General features: G+C 42.7%; 1 protein-coding gene across 7 annotated transcripts in view; it reads right to left on the reverse strand.

The window, feature by feature from the left end:
• Nucleotides 1-1212: 1212 nt before the first annotated feature.
• sap130a (Sin3A-associated protein a) overlaps nucleotides 1213-18132 on the reverse strand; it is a 29503-nt gene continuing 12583 nt past the window's right edge. For 6 of the 7 annotated variants that reach the window (XM_074636673.1, XM_074636670.1, XM_074636674.1 and 3 more), the window contains 10 exons: nucleotides 13766-13881; nucleotides 13274-13561; nucleotides 13006-13177; nucleotides 10168-10266; nucleotides 9722-10083; nucleotides 9133-9378; nucleotides 8191-8316; nucleotides 7977-8080; nucleotides 6789-6902; nucleotides 1213-2667 (listed from right to left, as the gene is read on the reverse strand). In XM_074636673.1, coding sequence (XP_074492774.1) covers nucleotides 2509-2667; nucleotides 6789-6902; nucleotides 7977-8080; nucleotides 8191-8316; nucleotides 9133-9378; nucleotides 9722-10083; nucleotides 10168-10266; nucleotides 13006-13177; nucleotides 13274-13561; nucleotides 13766-13881 — 1786 coding nt within the window. In that variant the 3' untranslated portion in view covers nucleotides 1213-2508. The remainder of the gene's footprint in view (nucleotides 2668-6788; nucleotides 6903-7976; nucleotides 8081-8190; nucleotides 8317-9132; nucleotides 9379-9721; nucleotides 10084-10167; nucleotides 10267-13005; nucleotides 13178-13273; nucleotides 13562-13765; nucleotides 13882-18132) is intronic. The other variant, XM_074636672.1, reaches the window with a different exon arrangement.

Genomic DNA, 18132 nt, shown 5'->3' on the forward strand with positions numbered 1-18132 from the left:
GGGTAAGTTATGCACATGTAGAAGTTTGAAAAGGCTTAAATCCTACAATCTGTTGAGGGTACATTGTAGGTTCCTCATATTTAATGACAAGATAATGTAAGATCCGTGTCTGAGCATGCTCCTTAAAGGGATAGTCTGGGTGTTTTGAAGTGGGGTTGTATGAGGTACTTATCCATAGTCAGTATGAGGTACTTATCCATAGTCAGTGGATTATAGTATGTAGTACAGTATACAGTAGATGACAGTCGGCACGCCCCCAGTTTGGAGAAGCAGACAGGAGTTACTGCACGGGAACAAAGCAATGTACTGCTGTGGACGGGGGCAGCAGCAAAAACTATTTTAGCCACTTAAAAGAAAGACCCACTAAAAAAAAAAGAAATGTGTACGCTATATTTAGAATATTTTTTCCGGTTTAGCTTGCCTAGACAGCTATACAGTCTGTGACTCTGATGGGGAACTAAGGCTGTTATCTCAACCAGACTCCATTGAAAAAAACAGTAATTTTACCTAGTAGAACACTTGGGTTGCTGGTCTACCGCTGCCTCGATCGGTTAGTTTGTTTGCGTTATTGTGTGACTTTGGTTTATCTCAGATTCACCAGTCACACAATAGCACAAAACAAACTAGCCGATCGAGGCAGCGATGAACAGCAGCAACTCCCATGTCCTGCGAGGTCAAATTACAGTTTTTTCCCCCAAATTGAGTCTGGTGGATACAACAGCTTCAGTTCCCTGTCAGAAAGGGCTATCTGACGGCAAGGTGGAAAGTGGAAAAAATATTCTAAATATAGCATACACTTAAACGGATATTGATTTTTTTTAAGTGGTCCTTTCTTTTAGGTGTCTAAAATACATTTTGCTGCTGACCCCGTCCACAGCAGTACGTTGCTTTGCTCCCATGCCGGTAGTCCAGTCTGTTACTCCAAACTAGGGGCGTGTCGACCGTCATCTGTTGTAGGTAATATACGGACTATGGATAAGAACCTCATATAACCCCACTTAAAAACACCCATCTATCCCTTTTGAGAGGATCCAGGATAATACTGTAAAGCAATAATTCTGCAATCTCACTATCTGATGTTTCACTTTTTTAAAGCATATACAATATTAAAAACGATATAAGAATGAAGAATTGAAAAAGTGAAAAAACAAAACTTTCAACCAAGTGTTAAAGAAAACTATAACAGACATAGCAAAATAACAGTGTATCAGGTATTGTTTAAGTGTCTTTACTATAATTACACAGACAAAAACAATGTACAACAGCTGAATGTTTCGGGCTCACTTCGTCTCATTAACGTCATTATCGTTACACTGCGAAATGAAGCGGCGCACGTCACACTGCACGAAATGTTTCGAGTACAAAACTTGAAAAGAACCAGGTCAATGGAAAACCAAAAGCACATTTACAGTGATTTACATGAACTCAATCCACCAGTGTGATCACACAAGGACACTCGGCTCTCTCTCTTTCAAGCGCTTTCTGAAACCAAATGAAAGTTTTGTTTATACCACCATGACATCCATTTACTTTGGATTAAGTAGATGATTCACGGCAGTTTAAATGTAAAGTTAACTTGGCATTATGAATATGCAGTATGTTCTCGCTTTCAGGTGACCATCTTAGGACACTAGCTTTTCTTTTAAGAGCTTTTTTGATATTAAGTCAAATCAATTAGCCACATTTAGGTTCTCTCTTAGTACTTTTTTGTATTTCAACCAACGTTAATTAATCCCATTATCTTTTAGATTAGCCCTGAACCTTTAGCTGGTAATAGGTAACTGTTCACCCATACTAAAATGAACAAATCTGAACTAGAAAAATGCAGGTGCAGGATGTTCAGAGAAAAAAGGGGAAGCAGTGAAAGTAACCCGACACTTTGAATGATATTTTAAGAATATTTCGACAGCATGTGGAACAGCTTTCACGTGTCCCCCGTTCATCTCATGTACACTGACAAAATGAAGGCACAGATTAATGAGAAGAGCACGATTGAGATTAGTCTGTACACACAGTTTGCTAACTTACTCCTTTTAAATGATTTGGATTTGACCCATTTGATAACTCAGGTGGCTCACCTTAACGGAATACTTTATCACTTTTTCCTGCAACTGCATTTAGTGCCAAATATCAAAAGATACACAATGTGCCAGTTCAAACATTGTCTTAAAAGAAAAGGCAGAAATTAAGTTAGTAAAAATGGTCTCTGGGGTCTTCAAAAAAAAGGGGGGGGAGTGGGGGGGTACAGTGACAGTTAGCCACTCTAATGCAACCTACAATGCTCCACGCTCAATATGTGCGTTGAATGAGAACCTATTCCTGATGGGCTGGTCTGCATCTCGAAGCCCTCCCGTCACTTCTCTCTGTCTGCTCTCAGGCAGATAGGGAGGGTGCGTGCGATTGTATGCAGCAAATCATAGCACCAAATTCTGAGCAGCTCCTTCAACCCTCCAGAGAGGGGGGACGGCGGCGGTGGTGGTGGTTGTCGACAGAGGAGAAGGTCCAAGCTTATGCCCGCTCTTTACGTTTCAGTTTGGAGGACTTCTTGACGGCGCCGTTCTTGTTGAGCAGCTTCAGCACTTTCTCCTTGTGGTCAAGCACTTTCATCATGGTGTCTCTGGCCTCGGTGACCTGGTCCATCACCAGCTTACAGCGCTGCATGTTACCCTGAGGACAAACGCACAAACACATTCAGCTGCTGAAAGCAAACTTGTGGGTAAACCAAAGCAACCAGAACCAGCCCAGAGGGAAATGACTCTGGCTTCCTCGCTTTCCAAAGCAATCCCATATGACAAAAAAAGTGCAAAATGCAAAGAAATCCCGGCCGCTGTGAACACCTACATCACAACGCCGGTTAGCGTAGTTGAAAAGCCTGGATTCAAAAAACTCATTAAGACACTTGATCCAAAATATAAACTGCCTGGTCGCAAATTTTTTGCGGAGAAAGCTCTACCGGAGTTCTACATTTCAGTGAGAGAAAAGTTGTCCAACCAGCTAACAGAGGTGACCCACTTCTCCACAACTACCAATCTGAACATCCAGCTAACAGAGGTGACCCACTTCTCTACAACTACCGATCTGAACGTCCAGCTAACAGAGGTGACCCACTTCTCCACAACTACCAATCTGAACATCCAGCTAACAGAGGTGACCCACTTCTCTACAACTACCGATCTGAACGTCCAGCTAACAGAGGTGACCCACTTCTCCACAACTACCAATCTGAACGTCCAGCTAACAGGTGACCCACTTCTCCACATCTACCAATCTGAACATCCAGCTAACAGAGGTGACCCACTTCTCCACAACTACCGATCTGAACGTCCAGCTAACAGAGGTGACCCACTTCTCCACATCTACCAATCTGAACATCCAGCTAACAGAGGTGACCCACTTCTCCACAACTACCGATCTGAACATCCAGCTAACAGAGGTGACCCACTTCTCCACAACTACCAATCTGAACATCCAGCTAACAGAGGTGACCCACTTCTCTACAACTACCGATCTGAACGTCCAGCTAACAGAGGTGACCCACTTCTCCACAACTACCAATCTGAACGTCCAGCTAACAGGTGACCCACTTCTCCACAACTACCGATCTGAACGTCCAGCTAACAGAGGTGACCCACTTCTCCACATCTACCAATCTGAACATCCAGCTAACAGAGGTGACCCACTTCTCCACAACTACCGATCTGAACATCCAGCTAACAGAGGTGACCCACTTCTCCACAACTACCAATCTGAACATCCAGCTAACAGAGGTGACCCACTTCTCTACAACTACCGATCTGAACGTCCAGCTAACAGAGGTGACCCACTTCTCCACAACTACCAATCTGAACATCCAGCTAACAGAGGTGACCCACTTCTCTACAACTACCGATCTGAACGTCCAGCTAACAGAGGTGACCCACTTCTCCACAACTACCAATCTGAACGTCCAGCTAACAGGTGACCCACTTCTCCACATCTACCAATCTGAACATCCAGCTAACAGAGGTGACCCACTTCTCCACAACTACCGATCTGAATGTCCAGCTAACAGAACCAAAGCTGTGAGCCTGAATAAGTGGACCAGACTGCTTTGGCCACAGGCTGCACCTCGTGATTGGTGAGTCTTTCTACACTAGTAGGAAAATAATATTTTTTATTATCAGCAATGTTATAACAGCTTACTGGTAAACATAACAATAAGTTACTTTACAGGTATTACATGCCATTAAAAATGGTGTTTGTGTGTGTTATGTATTTATCAAAATATATAAAGCACTTATTGCCAGATAACTATTTGGTTAAAGTGAATACTGTTGGATACTGTTTTGTTAAATTTAACTTGATTTCTTAGTTAGTGGTTCCAATAGAAACCACTGATGAATATAAACAAGTTTTAATGCAGAAATATACTGCAGGGACTACAAGAATCATCTTAATGGTGTGATTGTATGCATCAAAGGTTTAAATTGAGCATTTATGAAGTGCTTAGAGGATATTTGAAAATATAGCGGTATATATCGTGTATCGCGATATTGCCTAAAAATATTGCATTATTTTCAGGCCATATCACCCAGCCCTAGGGTAAAGACAATGATTCAGAAAGAGAGAGCAGCATTTACAATGCAATAGCAGGCCTCCTTAGCCTTATCAGTGCCACAAAAAGATGTCTGACAAAGTAAAGTACAGTAAAACTTTCAACAAAATGTAGCAACTGTATTACGGGCTCTACAGAATAGTTCAAAAGCTTCAAACACTCATTCATAACGTTGACTTTTGAATTCTATATCAACATTGAAATGCTGTCTATTCATTATGTTTACACCCAGTGTTTCTGCACAGTTGCAGATAAAGATTAGGCTACAACATAGACTGTATACATAGATGGACGACATGTCTCCACTTCCTCCCTCTTGCCATCTTGAGATTTGGATGTCATTTGGAGCCAGAGTCTGCACAGTAATGATCGGGGGCTGGAGCCACGGTATGAAGGTCCCGCCCACACATCCGCCCGAACCAATCAAGAGCTGAGCACGGCCGCAGCTTGTTAGCGTGAGCCACCTAGCTGCTACGTTAGCACCACGGTAGCTGTTTGTACGGGTGGGCGATATATCATATCACGATGTCATAATCTTTTCACAATTTTTTTTTTCATGCAGGTTTTAAAGACAATTTTGCAAGTTACTGAACATTACAACCAAACTAATTTACCCATTTAAAAAAATATAGCCCTATAAGCTAATAAAACATAAAGAAAAAGATCCCTGTCTGCTTCCTCTCTCTACTAGGGATGCTCATTTTGAAAAAAATTCTTAACCGATAACCGACCCTCGTTAACCGATTATTAACTGTTAACCGACAAGATTTGTGCCTTGCATGCAGCGGTGTACCAGCTGCAGGAGATATTGGTTGACGGGAGTCTCCAGTTCACCGTCCGGGAGCGTTAACTTAGCAGCTACGATGCTGCGTGTAGTGTCGCGGACATGCAGCCACTTTCCCAGTAAAAGTATCCGCCGCACATTTAGTTTCGTTTAGCAGGTTGTCAGCTGTGTGACTGCCCGGCGTAACTTTAGTGAGTGTCCAACAAGCAGTGTTTGTATTTGTGCTACGTTAGCAGCTCTAGTATTTGCCGGAGGCTTCGTGCTCGCTGCCGCCACACGTAGTCTGCGTAACTTTAGTGAGTTTCCAACAGACTGTGTGTGTGTTGGCGGTGAGTGTGAGGTTGTTGGTGGCGTTCTGTGAACGTAGGTGTAGCAGTGTGTGTACACTTTATTTGTCGGTGAATAAATGCTATGAAACTACAACTCCTCCGCTCCGCTCAAGAGAACCAGAGACTGGAGACGACTTCCTGTATCCTGCACCTCCGGCTCCGCCTCTTAAGGTGGACTGTTAAGGTGGACCAGCTTTTCTCCTTAAAGAGACGAGCCGCTCCTCTGAGCCGCTCAGCTTTTGAGTTAATTATTAACATTTATTTTAACCGATAGCGTTAATCGGTTAAAATGCTTAATGTCGGTTAAACGGTTCATTATGAACATCCCTACCGCCTACGTTGCTTCTCAGAGCCAATAACAATCGACGTAGACCCCGGTGAACTGGAGATGTCCGCCGGTATGTTGTGCGTCCTTTGAAAGTCGCTTGTAACGGCGGTACTGTGCTGTAATCCAACGTTGATTAAGTCTTGACGACTATACACATACTTGCCTGACAAAACTCGACGAGCAAATCCAGCATTCACACAAATAAGCACCAAACTAGGAAACAAAGAGCCGCTGTACTGAAGCGCGCCGCTAACTTGAAACTACCAGCAACTGCAACTGATAGAATGTACACTGTAGCACGGTTCTACGATCTCGCTGTAAAGGCAGATCGTAGAGACATTTTAATCGTTCACGATCTAATATCGTCATATCGCACACCCCTAGCTGTTTGGCAAGAAAGACAACTAACCATAATATCTCTAGAACTACATTTATGATCAAACTGACACATGTTCTATTACACACACTGGTAACTACCTAAAATGAGAGAAACCATCTTTGGGATTTTTTTTTTTTGACGTGTACTTTGACTTTGAGTTTGGCCCATGTCTCATCCGCTAACATGGAGGGGGTGGGTTTTATGACTTATACTGCAGCCAGCCACCAGGGGGCGAGATCCAGATGTTTCGGCTTCACTTTTGGGGAGCTGTCATGTCGTCCATCTTTACATACAGCTGCCGGGCTACACTAATATTATTAGTATTATAGTATTTGTAGAATTAGATTCCAGTGGTGAGGTCTTAACAACCTTACCTGTATAAGCTCGTTGATTCGGTGAAGGTCATCATCAGAGCCTGCTCTCTTCTTAGGAATCAGGCCCTCTTGTAGGGTGGAGAGGCGGCTGTACACATCATGCTCCAAACTCGACTACGGATCGAGTAACAAACACACATTGTTAATAGAAGTCCAATCAAAAAAATTAAAGAGTGCACAAGAATGACTTTCTCTCTCACTGAAAGACATCAGTGAATATGAATGGAAGGTGTAGCGTATAGTATAGTGTTCAATAAGTTACAAAAGTAGTCTGCTGTCACCTTGTTTGGTCTGTAAATGTGCTCATGTGGCTGTAATATTTTAATTCTAACCAATATGTGTCATTATTGTAGTCATACTATTACAAGGAGTTATGTGTGAATTTCTCTCCAACATAAGGACAAAGCAGAACTCAGCCACAAACCAAACTTAGCCTTTATTGAGATCACTGATAATTTCAAGAAGACCAAGAGGATAAACAATACTACTAGTTATATTGCAGGTCTGGGTAGGGATGTCACAGGAACTGATACTTTGGTACCAAGTTGATGCCAAAATTCTGAAAATGTGACGGTACTTGTACTGACAGCGTCCCAGGGATGATAGAAAATGGGTGTGGGATGCGTTAAATTCACTATCGACGTGTCCAGGGGACACACCCTATTTTTGTCCCTGATAATGCTACATTGTGAACAACAAAATCCATGTTGAAATCAGCAGGACGAGAGCTAGTTAACGTTAGCTGTTAGCTCTGTGCAGGACGGTGCTGCTTAACAGCTGCTAACAGCTAATGTTAACTAGCCCTCATCCTGGCGATTTCAACATGGGAGGTGCCATTTATTTATTTATTTATTTATTTAGTCTAACGTTATCATGATGTGCTCTGATGTAATCTTGTCAAATTTAGTTTTTGGTGAAAAACGCATAAATCCAGTTGTTTAAAGGAGATGTTTTCACAGCAATATAAAATAGATAATAGAGAGGTAATTATGACCTGTTTAACTTCATAACAAAAAACAGTATGCACACGGTAATAAAGGAGTGGATGTTGTAGTACACTGCTTAGTACTTTTGGTTTTTACCATGGTATCGATTTGGTATCGAGAATCGTGGAATTTCACTGGAAGGTATAGACTACTAAATGTCTGCTATCGTGACATCCCTAGGTCTGGGTCCAGTAGCACTCACCAGCTGCCTGAGCTGTGCAGCACACAGGTGAATTTTCCAGCCTTGTGCTCTGCATGCCACTCCTCTCTGATTGGCCATATCCTGCAAGCTGCCCTTCTTCTCCTCTGAGAGAAAAGCAAAGGGTTGTTGTTAGAAAGAAAAAGCCACTGTCATTCAGTTTTCATTCACTGTATAAAATAGAAATATTTTTGCCAGTGAGAAGGACGCTACTGACCTTTGACCCGGATGTCGCTGTACCTCTGGAAGTGGTGGTAGGCAGCTTTCCAGGGGTTCCGGTAGTGCCGCAGGAGAGTAACAGGAGGTCGAGGCCTGACTGGCACATAACGCACTCCTTCCTCATCTGGAAGAACAAAACAAGTGTTAAAGTGCTGATTACAAACATCATCATCACTGACACACACACACACACATTATCATAGTGTTCATTTTGGCATCAATTTTAGATTTAGTCTTAATCTTACGAAAATGCTTATGTTATTAGTTGTAGTCACATTTTAGTCATTTTTATCCCGTAGCTTTAGTCGACAACAATTCAAAACGTTTTGGTCCAGTTTTAGTCGACGAAAAGTTGAACTTTTAGACAAAATGTTTTCTCTCTTAATTTTGTCAGCTTGTTTTAGTCATCAGATTATATTGAACTGTTCAGCCAATCTAGTCTAGCCAAAACCAACAATTTAGTTATTTTAGTCAAACTTATTTCATATTTTATCTGATCATTATCTGATGAAAAACACAGGTTGAATGATTAACCAGCTTTGCTACTCCGAGTCCTCCTGACTGTGCTCACCAATGATGCGCAGGTCAGTCCAGTCTCACCACCCAACATGCAAAAATATTTGTCAATCAACCATCCAAACTCAACTCAACCCAAACCACACCACAAACTTTATACATTACAGTAGCACAATTGTGGAAGATGACGAAAATAAAAGGGAGATTTCGGTAAACTTTGTATTTTTTAAACTACATTTTAGTCAAATCTTTTTCCGGCAACGATACTGCATGTTGATATCGTCACCATTAGTGTTTAATGACGCCGGTGCCATCTCCTCATCCTCTCGTCTTAGTCGTGGAAATAAAGGAAGTTGACAAACATCAGTTTTCGTTAACGGAATCAACACTGCACTGTGACAAGGGATGGCATTACATTACATACCAACATATTCCCTTGGTGGAGATTCGCGCCTCTCAGCCCTGCCGGTGATTGGCCTGCCCGGGACTTTCTCCTCGTCTGTGCTGTTGGTCTCCACCATCTCGCTCTCCTCTGTAGAAATAACATGCTGCTGCTTGCGGGGCTTCTTCCTCGGGGAGGCCCCAGGGATCAGATCTCCGGTGGCAGGAGTGTTCAGGGTGGAGGCCTGGGTGGTGAGGGCTGGGGGTGATGACAAGTTAGCATTGGGGTCTGAAGGGGAAAAGATAAACACATTGTGTATATTTCAGTTTCCTTATGTAAATCCGTTTCCTAGAATTTTACATGAATCAATTTAACTGATGACTCACTGAGCATTCACACAAATAGGCACCAAACTAGGAAGCAAAGAGCCGCTGTACTGAAGCGCGCCGCTAACCTGAAACTACCAGCAACTGCAACTGGTAGAATGTACACTGTAGCACGGTTCTACGAATTCGCTGAAAAGGCAGATCGTAGAGACATTTTAATTGTTCACGATCTAATATCGTCATATCGCACACCCCTAGCTGTTTGGCAAGAAAGACACAACAACTATGACTGTTGTACTCCTCACCTTGCTGCGAGGTGTCCATGGTCTCCACCTCCTGCTTAATTTTCAGATCAGGGCAGGCGGAGCTGGCAGCACAGGCTGCAGTACTGCTGGCTGCAGGCTGAGTGGGGGAGGCCACAGTGTTGGCCATTGAAGCAGGAACGGGGGGAGTAACAGCCATGGCTGTTGGCAGGGCTGAGAGGACAGTGGACGGCTGGGAGGGAGGCATGGGCCCCGGCGTGGCGAGCATGGTGGGGATGGCTTGGGTGAGGTGCTGGGCGTTTGATGACACGACCTGTTGCTCTCCTCCCTGAGAAGGCAGAGCCTCTACTGTAGCCATGACAGGAAGGGCCACTGTCATGTGCACCTCAGCTTTGGGTTTCACACTGAGAGGAATGGAAAGTGTCAGGTTACAGACTCAGATCATAACTTATAATGTAACTGATGCGATGGATGTGACAGAGGCTCACCCTGCAGGTCGGGGAGATCCTGCTCCCCTCACACCACTCTCCATTCTGCCACTACTGGGTTCACTGGGCTGGGTGGGGATCAGGTTCTTACGAACACAACTGAAACACAAAAACAAGCGGGATTGGTTTGGTAAAAAAGATCATGTTTTGAACTTTACAAGTTTCTGTCAAACTTTATTTAGAGAATCTAATGCTGACAATCAACCTGCTATAAAATGACCATGCACCACTGAAAAGCCTAGATTAAAAAGGGCAGAGCAGTCTAAAACCCAGTTTCCAGTTTATGTCTAAAATTAGGTCAGTTAGGGAGGGGGACTCGAGTCACATGACTTGACTCGAGTCAGACTCGAGTTGCAAATTTGAGGACTTGAGACTTGCTTGACTAACATCGATAAAAGACTCGACTTGACTTTGACTTGGTATTCATGACTTGAGACTTGACTTAGATGACTTGAAAGGACTTGACTTATTTGTTTTTAATTAAATATTTTTGTATTTTTCTAGATATTGAGAAGTTAAGTTTTGTTTTTGAAACATTGAGTGATTTCTAGTGCAAAGCATGCAAACCTGGCAACCTACTAGGACACAGCAGACAGCAGAGGCCAACACAGGAGGCAGTGAGCTGTCATGGAGGGGCCTAGTCTAAAAATCCTAAAATTTGGATTCAATGATTATGTTGTTGATGACGGTAGTAAGAAGAGAACAGCGATATGCAAAGTCTGCGGCTCAAAAATCAGTGACACGACCACCACAACATCCAACTTCATCCGTCACTACAAAACCCACAGAGAAAGCTAGGTAAGTCTTTTTAGTTAACTTATTGGCTGGTCAAATGTTATCTAGAAAGCTAACGTTAAGTTTAAGCCACATTAGACTTGGCTTAAAATCGATTATGCATTTTATTGAGAAGACATATCATCAGAATTACGTATGACTTGACTTGTGACTTGCTTGACCTGAGCAGTGACTTGCTTGACTTACAGCAGGGACTCGACTTGACTTGCTTGATTCTCACCACAGTGACTTGGGACTTGCTTGAGACTTGAAGGTTAAGACTTGAGACTTGCACATGTGTGACTTACTCCCACCTCTGGTAACCACAGTCTAATGACTCAGCAAAAAAGCAAGTGATAATATCTAGAAATGTGACATGTCTTTGCTTCAGACAGATATTTTTTAGCATCTAACCTGAAAACGATTCCGTCTTTATCTTGATTATGCTAATATTCAAATCTCACAGACACACAGCTACTCGTAAGCAGGTGGTGCTCATAAGGTTGAAACAGGCAATTTAAGACACATTTGAGCAGTTTGAAAACTGGGTAACGTAAAATTAGAGATTTCTTTCTAAATAGTTTATATATGTCAGAAAAAATTGCTGAAAACATGTGAACAGACTGAAATCTATAGTACTGAATAGTGGAGTTAGACCATTAAACGGAATTTCACCATTTTTGTGTTCAGGATTTTTGGGCCTTAAATCATGACTCGATGATGCACTGGAGATCCATCTATATTAAAACCACTCCCCCGACACTATATAAAAACTACAGCACATACCATCAGTGGTTCTCCCGCTCAATCATGAATCATGACAACACTTACTTACCACAGCCAGTGGTGTCCTGGTCATCTGGCATACTGGGACAAATTTGTAGTGGACGTCAAAAATTCATTAGGTTTTTACCTCTGTGTGAGTGTCATTTGGTGTGCTCATGAGAACGTGCTGCGTGCGTATTCCAGGACTGGGCTCACGGCCAATCACAGCCAGGTTAGTTAAACGTGTGTTTACGTCATAGGCTCTACTGTAGCCTACGCCTTTGCTACTGTTGCCACTGTAAAATGGTGGATAAATTGTTTTGAGCGTCATAACCGCTGCAAAATGACTCATTTCACTATCAGAATTTGCTCAGTTTGGTCCGATAACATTTGGAAAGTCTAGAAGAGTCGAACGATTGAATTATTTTATCCCCATTCAAGTTAGCATAGGGCTAACCGGAAGTTAGCCAGCTTGGCCGGGAAGTCTCTGGTGCACATGCTCCGCCTAAGTAGCACGCAGCAGATAACCAACATGTCATACTGTAACTGTACATATGTAATGAACCCTCACCCGCAATTAGGCACGGTTTCAGAGCAGAGAAAATAAAGCTCATTTTCAAAATTTTTAGATCTGATTTTATAGACTTGGCATTTCTTTTAATCATTCAAATTTGGCTGGGTGGTTTACAACACATTTTTCTGTGGTGTAACAAACCCATTTATTTTTGCTTTACCGAGACTTTAAAAGGACCAATATGTAATATATTTACTGCAATAAATCATTAAATGACCATGATATGTCATCAGAGATTAAGGAAACATGCATGTTGAAATACTGTCTTCTCCAACAGCAATGCCTTCAGCAGCCATAAAAGCAAGCAAACGAACTGGATCAACAACATTAGATTCTACCCGATCTGATAAGCCTCGGCACATCTGTCTGTGGTCCATGTGCAGATGGGTTTTCAAGTCAGCAAGTATTTGAGACACACAGCCGGTGAAATGATTCCGACTGCTGCTGGCCAGAGGCTAACACTGTGATGCTAACACACGCTTACTGCTATCAGTCGCACAGGAGGAGCGGACGGGCCACGGTGCCAATGTTTTGAATTAGGACTGCTGTTATCCATTTGAAAATGCTAGCTGTCAGTACTACATATTGCTCCTTTGAGAAAGTTTCTGAATCCGACTTGGAGCACTGTACATCAAACCTTACGGAAAAAGGTAAGTGAAGTTTAGAAGATGAATACAAAAGTATTCCAAAAGGCCCACTGTCTCACATGCTGGTGTTATACTCACCCTTCATTAGCGGGCTTCTTGCGGAGGATGCTGGGTCTGGGGGAGGAGACCAGGGTGGGGGCTCCTCCTACTCCTCCCTGGGCGTGTGCCTGCACCATAGTGGCGACTGGCTGGGTGGTGCTGAACGTGCTGCTGATGGGGCTAGCCACGAAGCCATCAGCCAAAACAACCCCTGAAGAAAACATGCGTTATAAACATCCCACCACTCAGTGGAGCACTCCTCAACACCATCTTATTTGTACTGAGGCAGTATACATTTAGTGATTACCAGGTTTTGCTTCAGACTGCGCCTGTTGCTGCTGAGTGACTAACGGCACCTGCTGTAGTCCTTGTGCGCCGATTGGTGCAGACGTGTGCAGGCCCTGCACCCCTATCGGTGCAGGCTGAATGCCCTGCGTAGTGATGGGTGCTGGCTGGATTCCTTGGGTGCTGATCTGTGCAGACGGGAGGCCGATCCGATCCACTGCCATCAGCTGCATGTGGTTTAGATGGACAGTGGTTGCCACGCCAACTCCAGCTTGCGTGGGCAGTGCTGAACTCGGAGCTTGAGGAGTAACTTATTGAGGGGGACAAAGAAGTTAAATTGAGATCTTGTGCTCCCAAGTTACAGGTTTAACCTTCTAGATTCACATTCTAAGTACATAGTTAAGCGTATTTTGTCAACATGTCCAACCTTTATATGTCCAATAATAAAGGCTATGTTACACCACAGTAGTCAGCTGTGACTGCGAGTAAAACAACATTGGTTAGCAGAACTTACCAGGATACTGGCGGATGGTAGACACAGAGCTGCTGATGGGGGTGTATGTGTGTGTCAGAGGGTAAGACGAGGAGTACGCTGGCAGGAAATACTGGAACTGCACAGGCACAGAGGGCCTTCAAAATAAAACATACAAGATTAATCCAACACTCATTATCATCTGAATATAATACAGTATCAGTGCTTCTGAGGTTCATGCATGTTATTACACAGCTTTGTTGAATGCTTAATTCTGATTGGTCAACTACAGCATTCTACAGTCAGGGCGATGCAAGATGCAAGTCCTGCATCACCCTGTTGGGGCTTATTTCACATCACAACAATGACCCGCTCACTGTCCATTATCTCTTACTTGATCATATTTTAAAAAGTGCTCCAGTCGATCAACCACCCAACGATATTTGTTCTAAATAGTTTGATCGGTGGTCTCTATCAAGGCTGATCAGATGATGCAAAACACATGAAATGGCTTCATCACGCAAACGTATCAGACGTGTTTTTCACTCGCACGTCTCACGAAAGAGATACGCCCTCATTTTAATCCATATAACCATGACCAGAAGCGTTTATTTGCACTTCAAGTTAATATTTTCGAAAGTACACGCGTAAACACAAGGTTGATACCCAGTGAAAAGGCATTGAATAAATATTAGTGTTGTCACAATCCTGGAATTTCTAACGATACAATACCTTCGATACCATGGGGAAAAATGTACACAACATTGAGGGTATAACATTTGATTTTTACTTAAAGATAAATATAATTACAGCCGCAAGCGGCAGTTCACGGGTTATAGCCTTTTTCGCTCAAAGCGCCCCCCTAGTGGCCGATTTGAATGAAACTTTCAGCGGATGTTTCAACTACTCTTGTGAACATATGCTGCAAGTTTGGAGACGATGGGCCAAAGGCTTGTGAAGTTATATCACAGTTATATCAACAAGCTTTATGCAAATTTTGATGAGCCTGGTCCAATAATGATTCGTAGAAAATGTGCCAGCAATCAGACCTACGTTTTAGGAGGAGATGTCAAAAATGTGTTTTTCAAAAAATCCAATATGGCAGAAAATTTTTCCAGGCGAACTTTAGAGGTCCAAGAGGCTTTATTGTAGATCACACAGAGTTGCACATGTGTGTCACATTTCAAGTCAATCGGACTTACGGTTTGAGGGGCGTTGCCTTTCCAAAATCGCATGTTTGGGCGTTAATTACAGCGCCACCATATGGCCGATTTGAATGAAACTTTCAGCGAATGTTTCAGCTGCTCTTGTGAACATATGCTGCAAGTTTGGAGATGATAGGCCAAAGACTTGTGAAGTTAGGTCTATTGATGTGCTGAGCCCGCCCCTTAAAAATGAATTGGTCAATATCTTCACAACACAATAACATAACAAGCTTTATGCAACCTTTGATGAGCCTGGTCCAATAATGATTCACAGAAAATATTCCAGCAATCAGACCTACGGTTTAGGAGGAGATGTCAAAAATGTGTTTTTCAAAAAATTCAACATGGCGGAAAATCTAGTCAGTGGACTTTCGTGGTCCAAGAGACTTTTTTGTAGAGCACAATCAGCAGCACATGTCTGTCAAATTTCAAATTGATGGGACTTATGGTGTGAGGGGGCTGGCCTTGAAAATTGTTATAGCGCCACCATGTGGCCAATTGTTTTCATATTTTATGTGAAGCATTATGACATCATGTACAGTTATGGTACCAAGTTTCATGTCTCTAGCTCATTCCAGCTCACAACAAATTGAGCAAAGGCATAATTTAGCTTAAAATACTAAATAGGCCACGCCCACATGTACCGATCAATATGACACTATAGATCTTGGTTAATACTTGCCCCCAGAGTATGTGCACCAAATTTGATAAAATTCTGTCCACCGGATGTTGCGATACAAGTTTCTGATATTTGTGGCGCCCCCTATGAGTCAAGCGGAAAATGCTTTGGTACGCCTATTCCCAAACACGTACTGAAGATATCTACCAAGATTTGTGATGATTTGATTAATGGTCCATGAGTTATGGCCAATTTCCTGCTAAGCTCCTCCCATTGAAAAGTTCGTTGGTCAACAGTTTCAAAACGCAATGAGCTATCATTGAGTTTAATGCAACATTAGATGACATTAGTCCAATAATGATCCTGAGAAAATTTGGTAGAAATCAGACCTATGGTTTAGGAGGAGATGTCAAAAATCTGTTTTTCAAAAAATCCAATATGGCGGAAAATCTAGTTAGGCGGACTTTAGTGGTCTGACCAGCTTTTTTGTAGATCACACAGAGCTGCACATGTCTGTTAAGTTTCAAGTCAATCGGACTTACGGTGTGAGGGGCGTGGCCTTTCCAAAATCGCGTGTTTGGGCGTTAATTACAGCGCCACCATGTGGCCGATTGGGGTCATAGTTCTTGAGAAGCAGCTGCACATCATTTCCAGTTATTATGCCAATTTTCATGTTTCTATCTCATTCCAGCTCACGGCAAATTGCGCTTATTCGGCAGACGACAAATAATAATTAAAGCCGCAAGCGGCATTTCGCGGGTTATAGCCTTTATCGCTCAAAGCGCCCCCCTAGTGGCCGATTTAAATGAAACTTCCAGCGGATGTTTCAGCTACTCTTGTGAACATATGCTGCAAGTTTGGAGACGATGGGCCAAAGGCTTGTGAAGTTAGGTCTACTGATGTGCTGAGCCCTGCCCTCTTAAAGTTCATTGGTCAACAGATTCATAACGCAATGAGGTATCAACACGCTTTATGCAACTTTAGATGACATTAGTCCAATAATGATCCATTGAAAATTTGGTAGCAATCAGACCAACGGCTTAGGAGGAGATGTCAAAAATGTGTTTTTCAAAGAATCCAATATGGCGGAAAATATTTCCAGGTGCACTTTGGAGGTCCAAGAGGCTTTATTGTAGATCACACGGAGTTGCACATATGTGTAACATTTCAAGTCAATCGGACTTACGGTTTGAGGGGCGTGGCCTTTCCAAAGTCGCATGTTTGGGCGTTAATTACAGCGCCACCATGTGGCCGATTTGAATGAAACTTTCAGCGGATGTTTCAGCTACTCTTGTGAACATATGCTGCAAGTTTGGAGATGATGGGCCAAAGGCTTGTGAAGTTAGGTCTATTGATGTGCTGAGCCCGTCCCTTAAAAATTAATTGGTCAATATCTTCACAACACAATAACATATCAACAAGCTTTATGCAACCTTTGATGAGCCTGGTCCAATAATGATTCGCAGAAAATATGCCAGCAATCAGACCTACGGTTTAGGAGGAGATGTCAAAAATGTGTTTTTCAAAAAATTCAACATGGCGGAAAATTTAGCCGGTGGACTTTCGTGGTCCAAGAGACTTTTTTGTAGAGCACCATCAGCAGCACATGTCTGTCAAATTTCAAATTGATAGGACTTATGGTGTGAGGGGGCTGGCCTTGAAAAATGTTATAGCGCCACCATGTGGCCAATTGTTTTCATATTTTATGTGAAGCATTATGACATCATGTACAGTTATGGTACCAAGTCTCATGTCTCTAGCTCATTCCAGCTTACAGCAAATTGAGCAAAGGCATAATTTAGCATAAAATGCTAAATAGGCCACGCCCACATGCACCGATCAATATGACACTTCACATCTGTGTTAATACTTGCCCCCAGAGTATGTGCACCAAATTTGATAAAATTCTGTCCACCGGATCTTGCGATACAAGTTTCTGATATTTGTGGCGCCCCCTATGGGTCAAGCGGAAAATGCTTTGGTACGCCTATTCCCAAACACGTATTGAAGATATCTACCAAGATTTATGATGATTGGACTAATGGTCAATGAATTATGGCCAATTTCCTGCTAAGCCCTTCCAATTGTAAAGTTTGTTGGTCAACAGATTCATAACGCAATGAGGTATCAACACGCTTTATGCAACTTTAGATGACATTAGTCCAATAATGATCCACAGAAAATTTGGTAGCAATCGGAACAACGGTTTAGGAGGAGATGTCAAAAATGTGTTTTTCAAAAAATCCAATATGGCGGAAAATCTAGTTAGGCGGACTTTAGTGGTCTGAGCAGCTTTTTTGTAGAGCACACGGAGCTGGACATGTGTGTCGAGTTTCAAGTCAATCAGACTTACGGTGTGAGGGGCGTGGCCTTTCCAAAATCGCGTGTTTGGGCGTTAATTACAGCGCCACCATGTGGTCGATTGCGCTCATATTGCTTGAGAAGCTCATGCACATCATTTCCAGTTATTCTGCGAAATTTCATGTTTCTCGCTCATTCCAGCCGCGGCATAAGACAACAAATAAAAAGAACAAACCGGCACAAACTCAATAGGGTTATGCCCCTTCGGGGCTATAACCCTAATA

Source organism: Sebastes fasciatus, chromosome 5, assembly GCF_043250625.1.
Source record: "Sebastes fasciatus isolate fSebFas1 chromosome 5, fSebFas1.pri, whole genome shotgun sequence".
NCBI lineage: Eukaryota > Metazoa > Chordata > Actinopteri > Perciformes > Sebastidae > Sebastes > Sebastes fasciatus.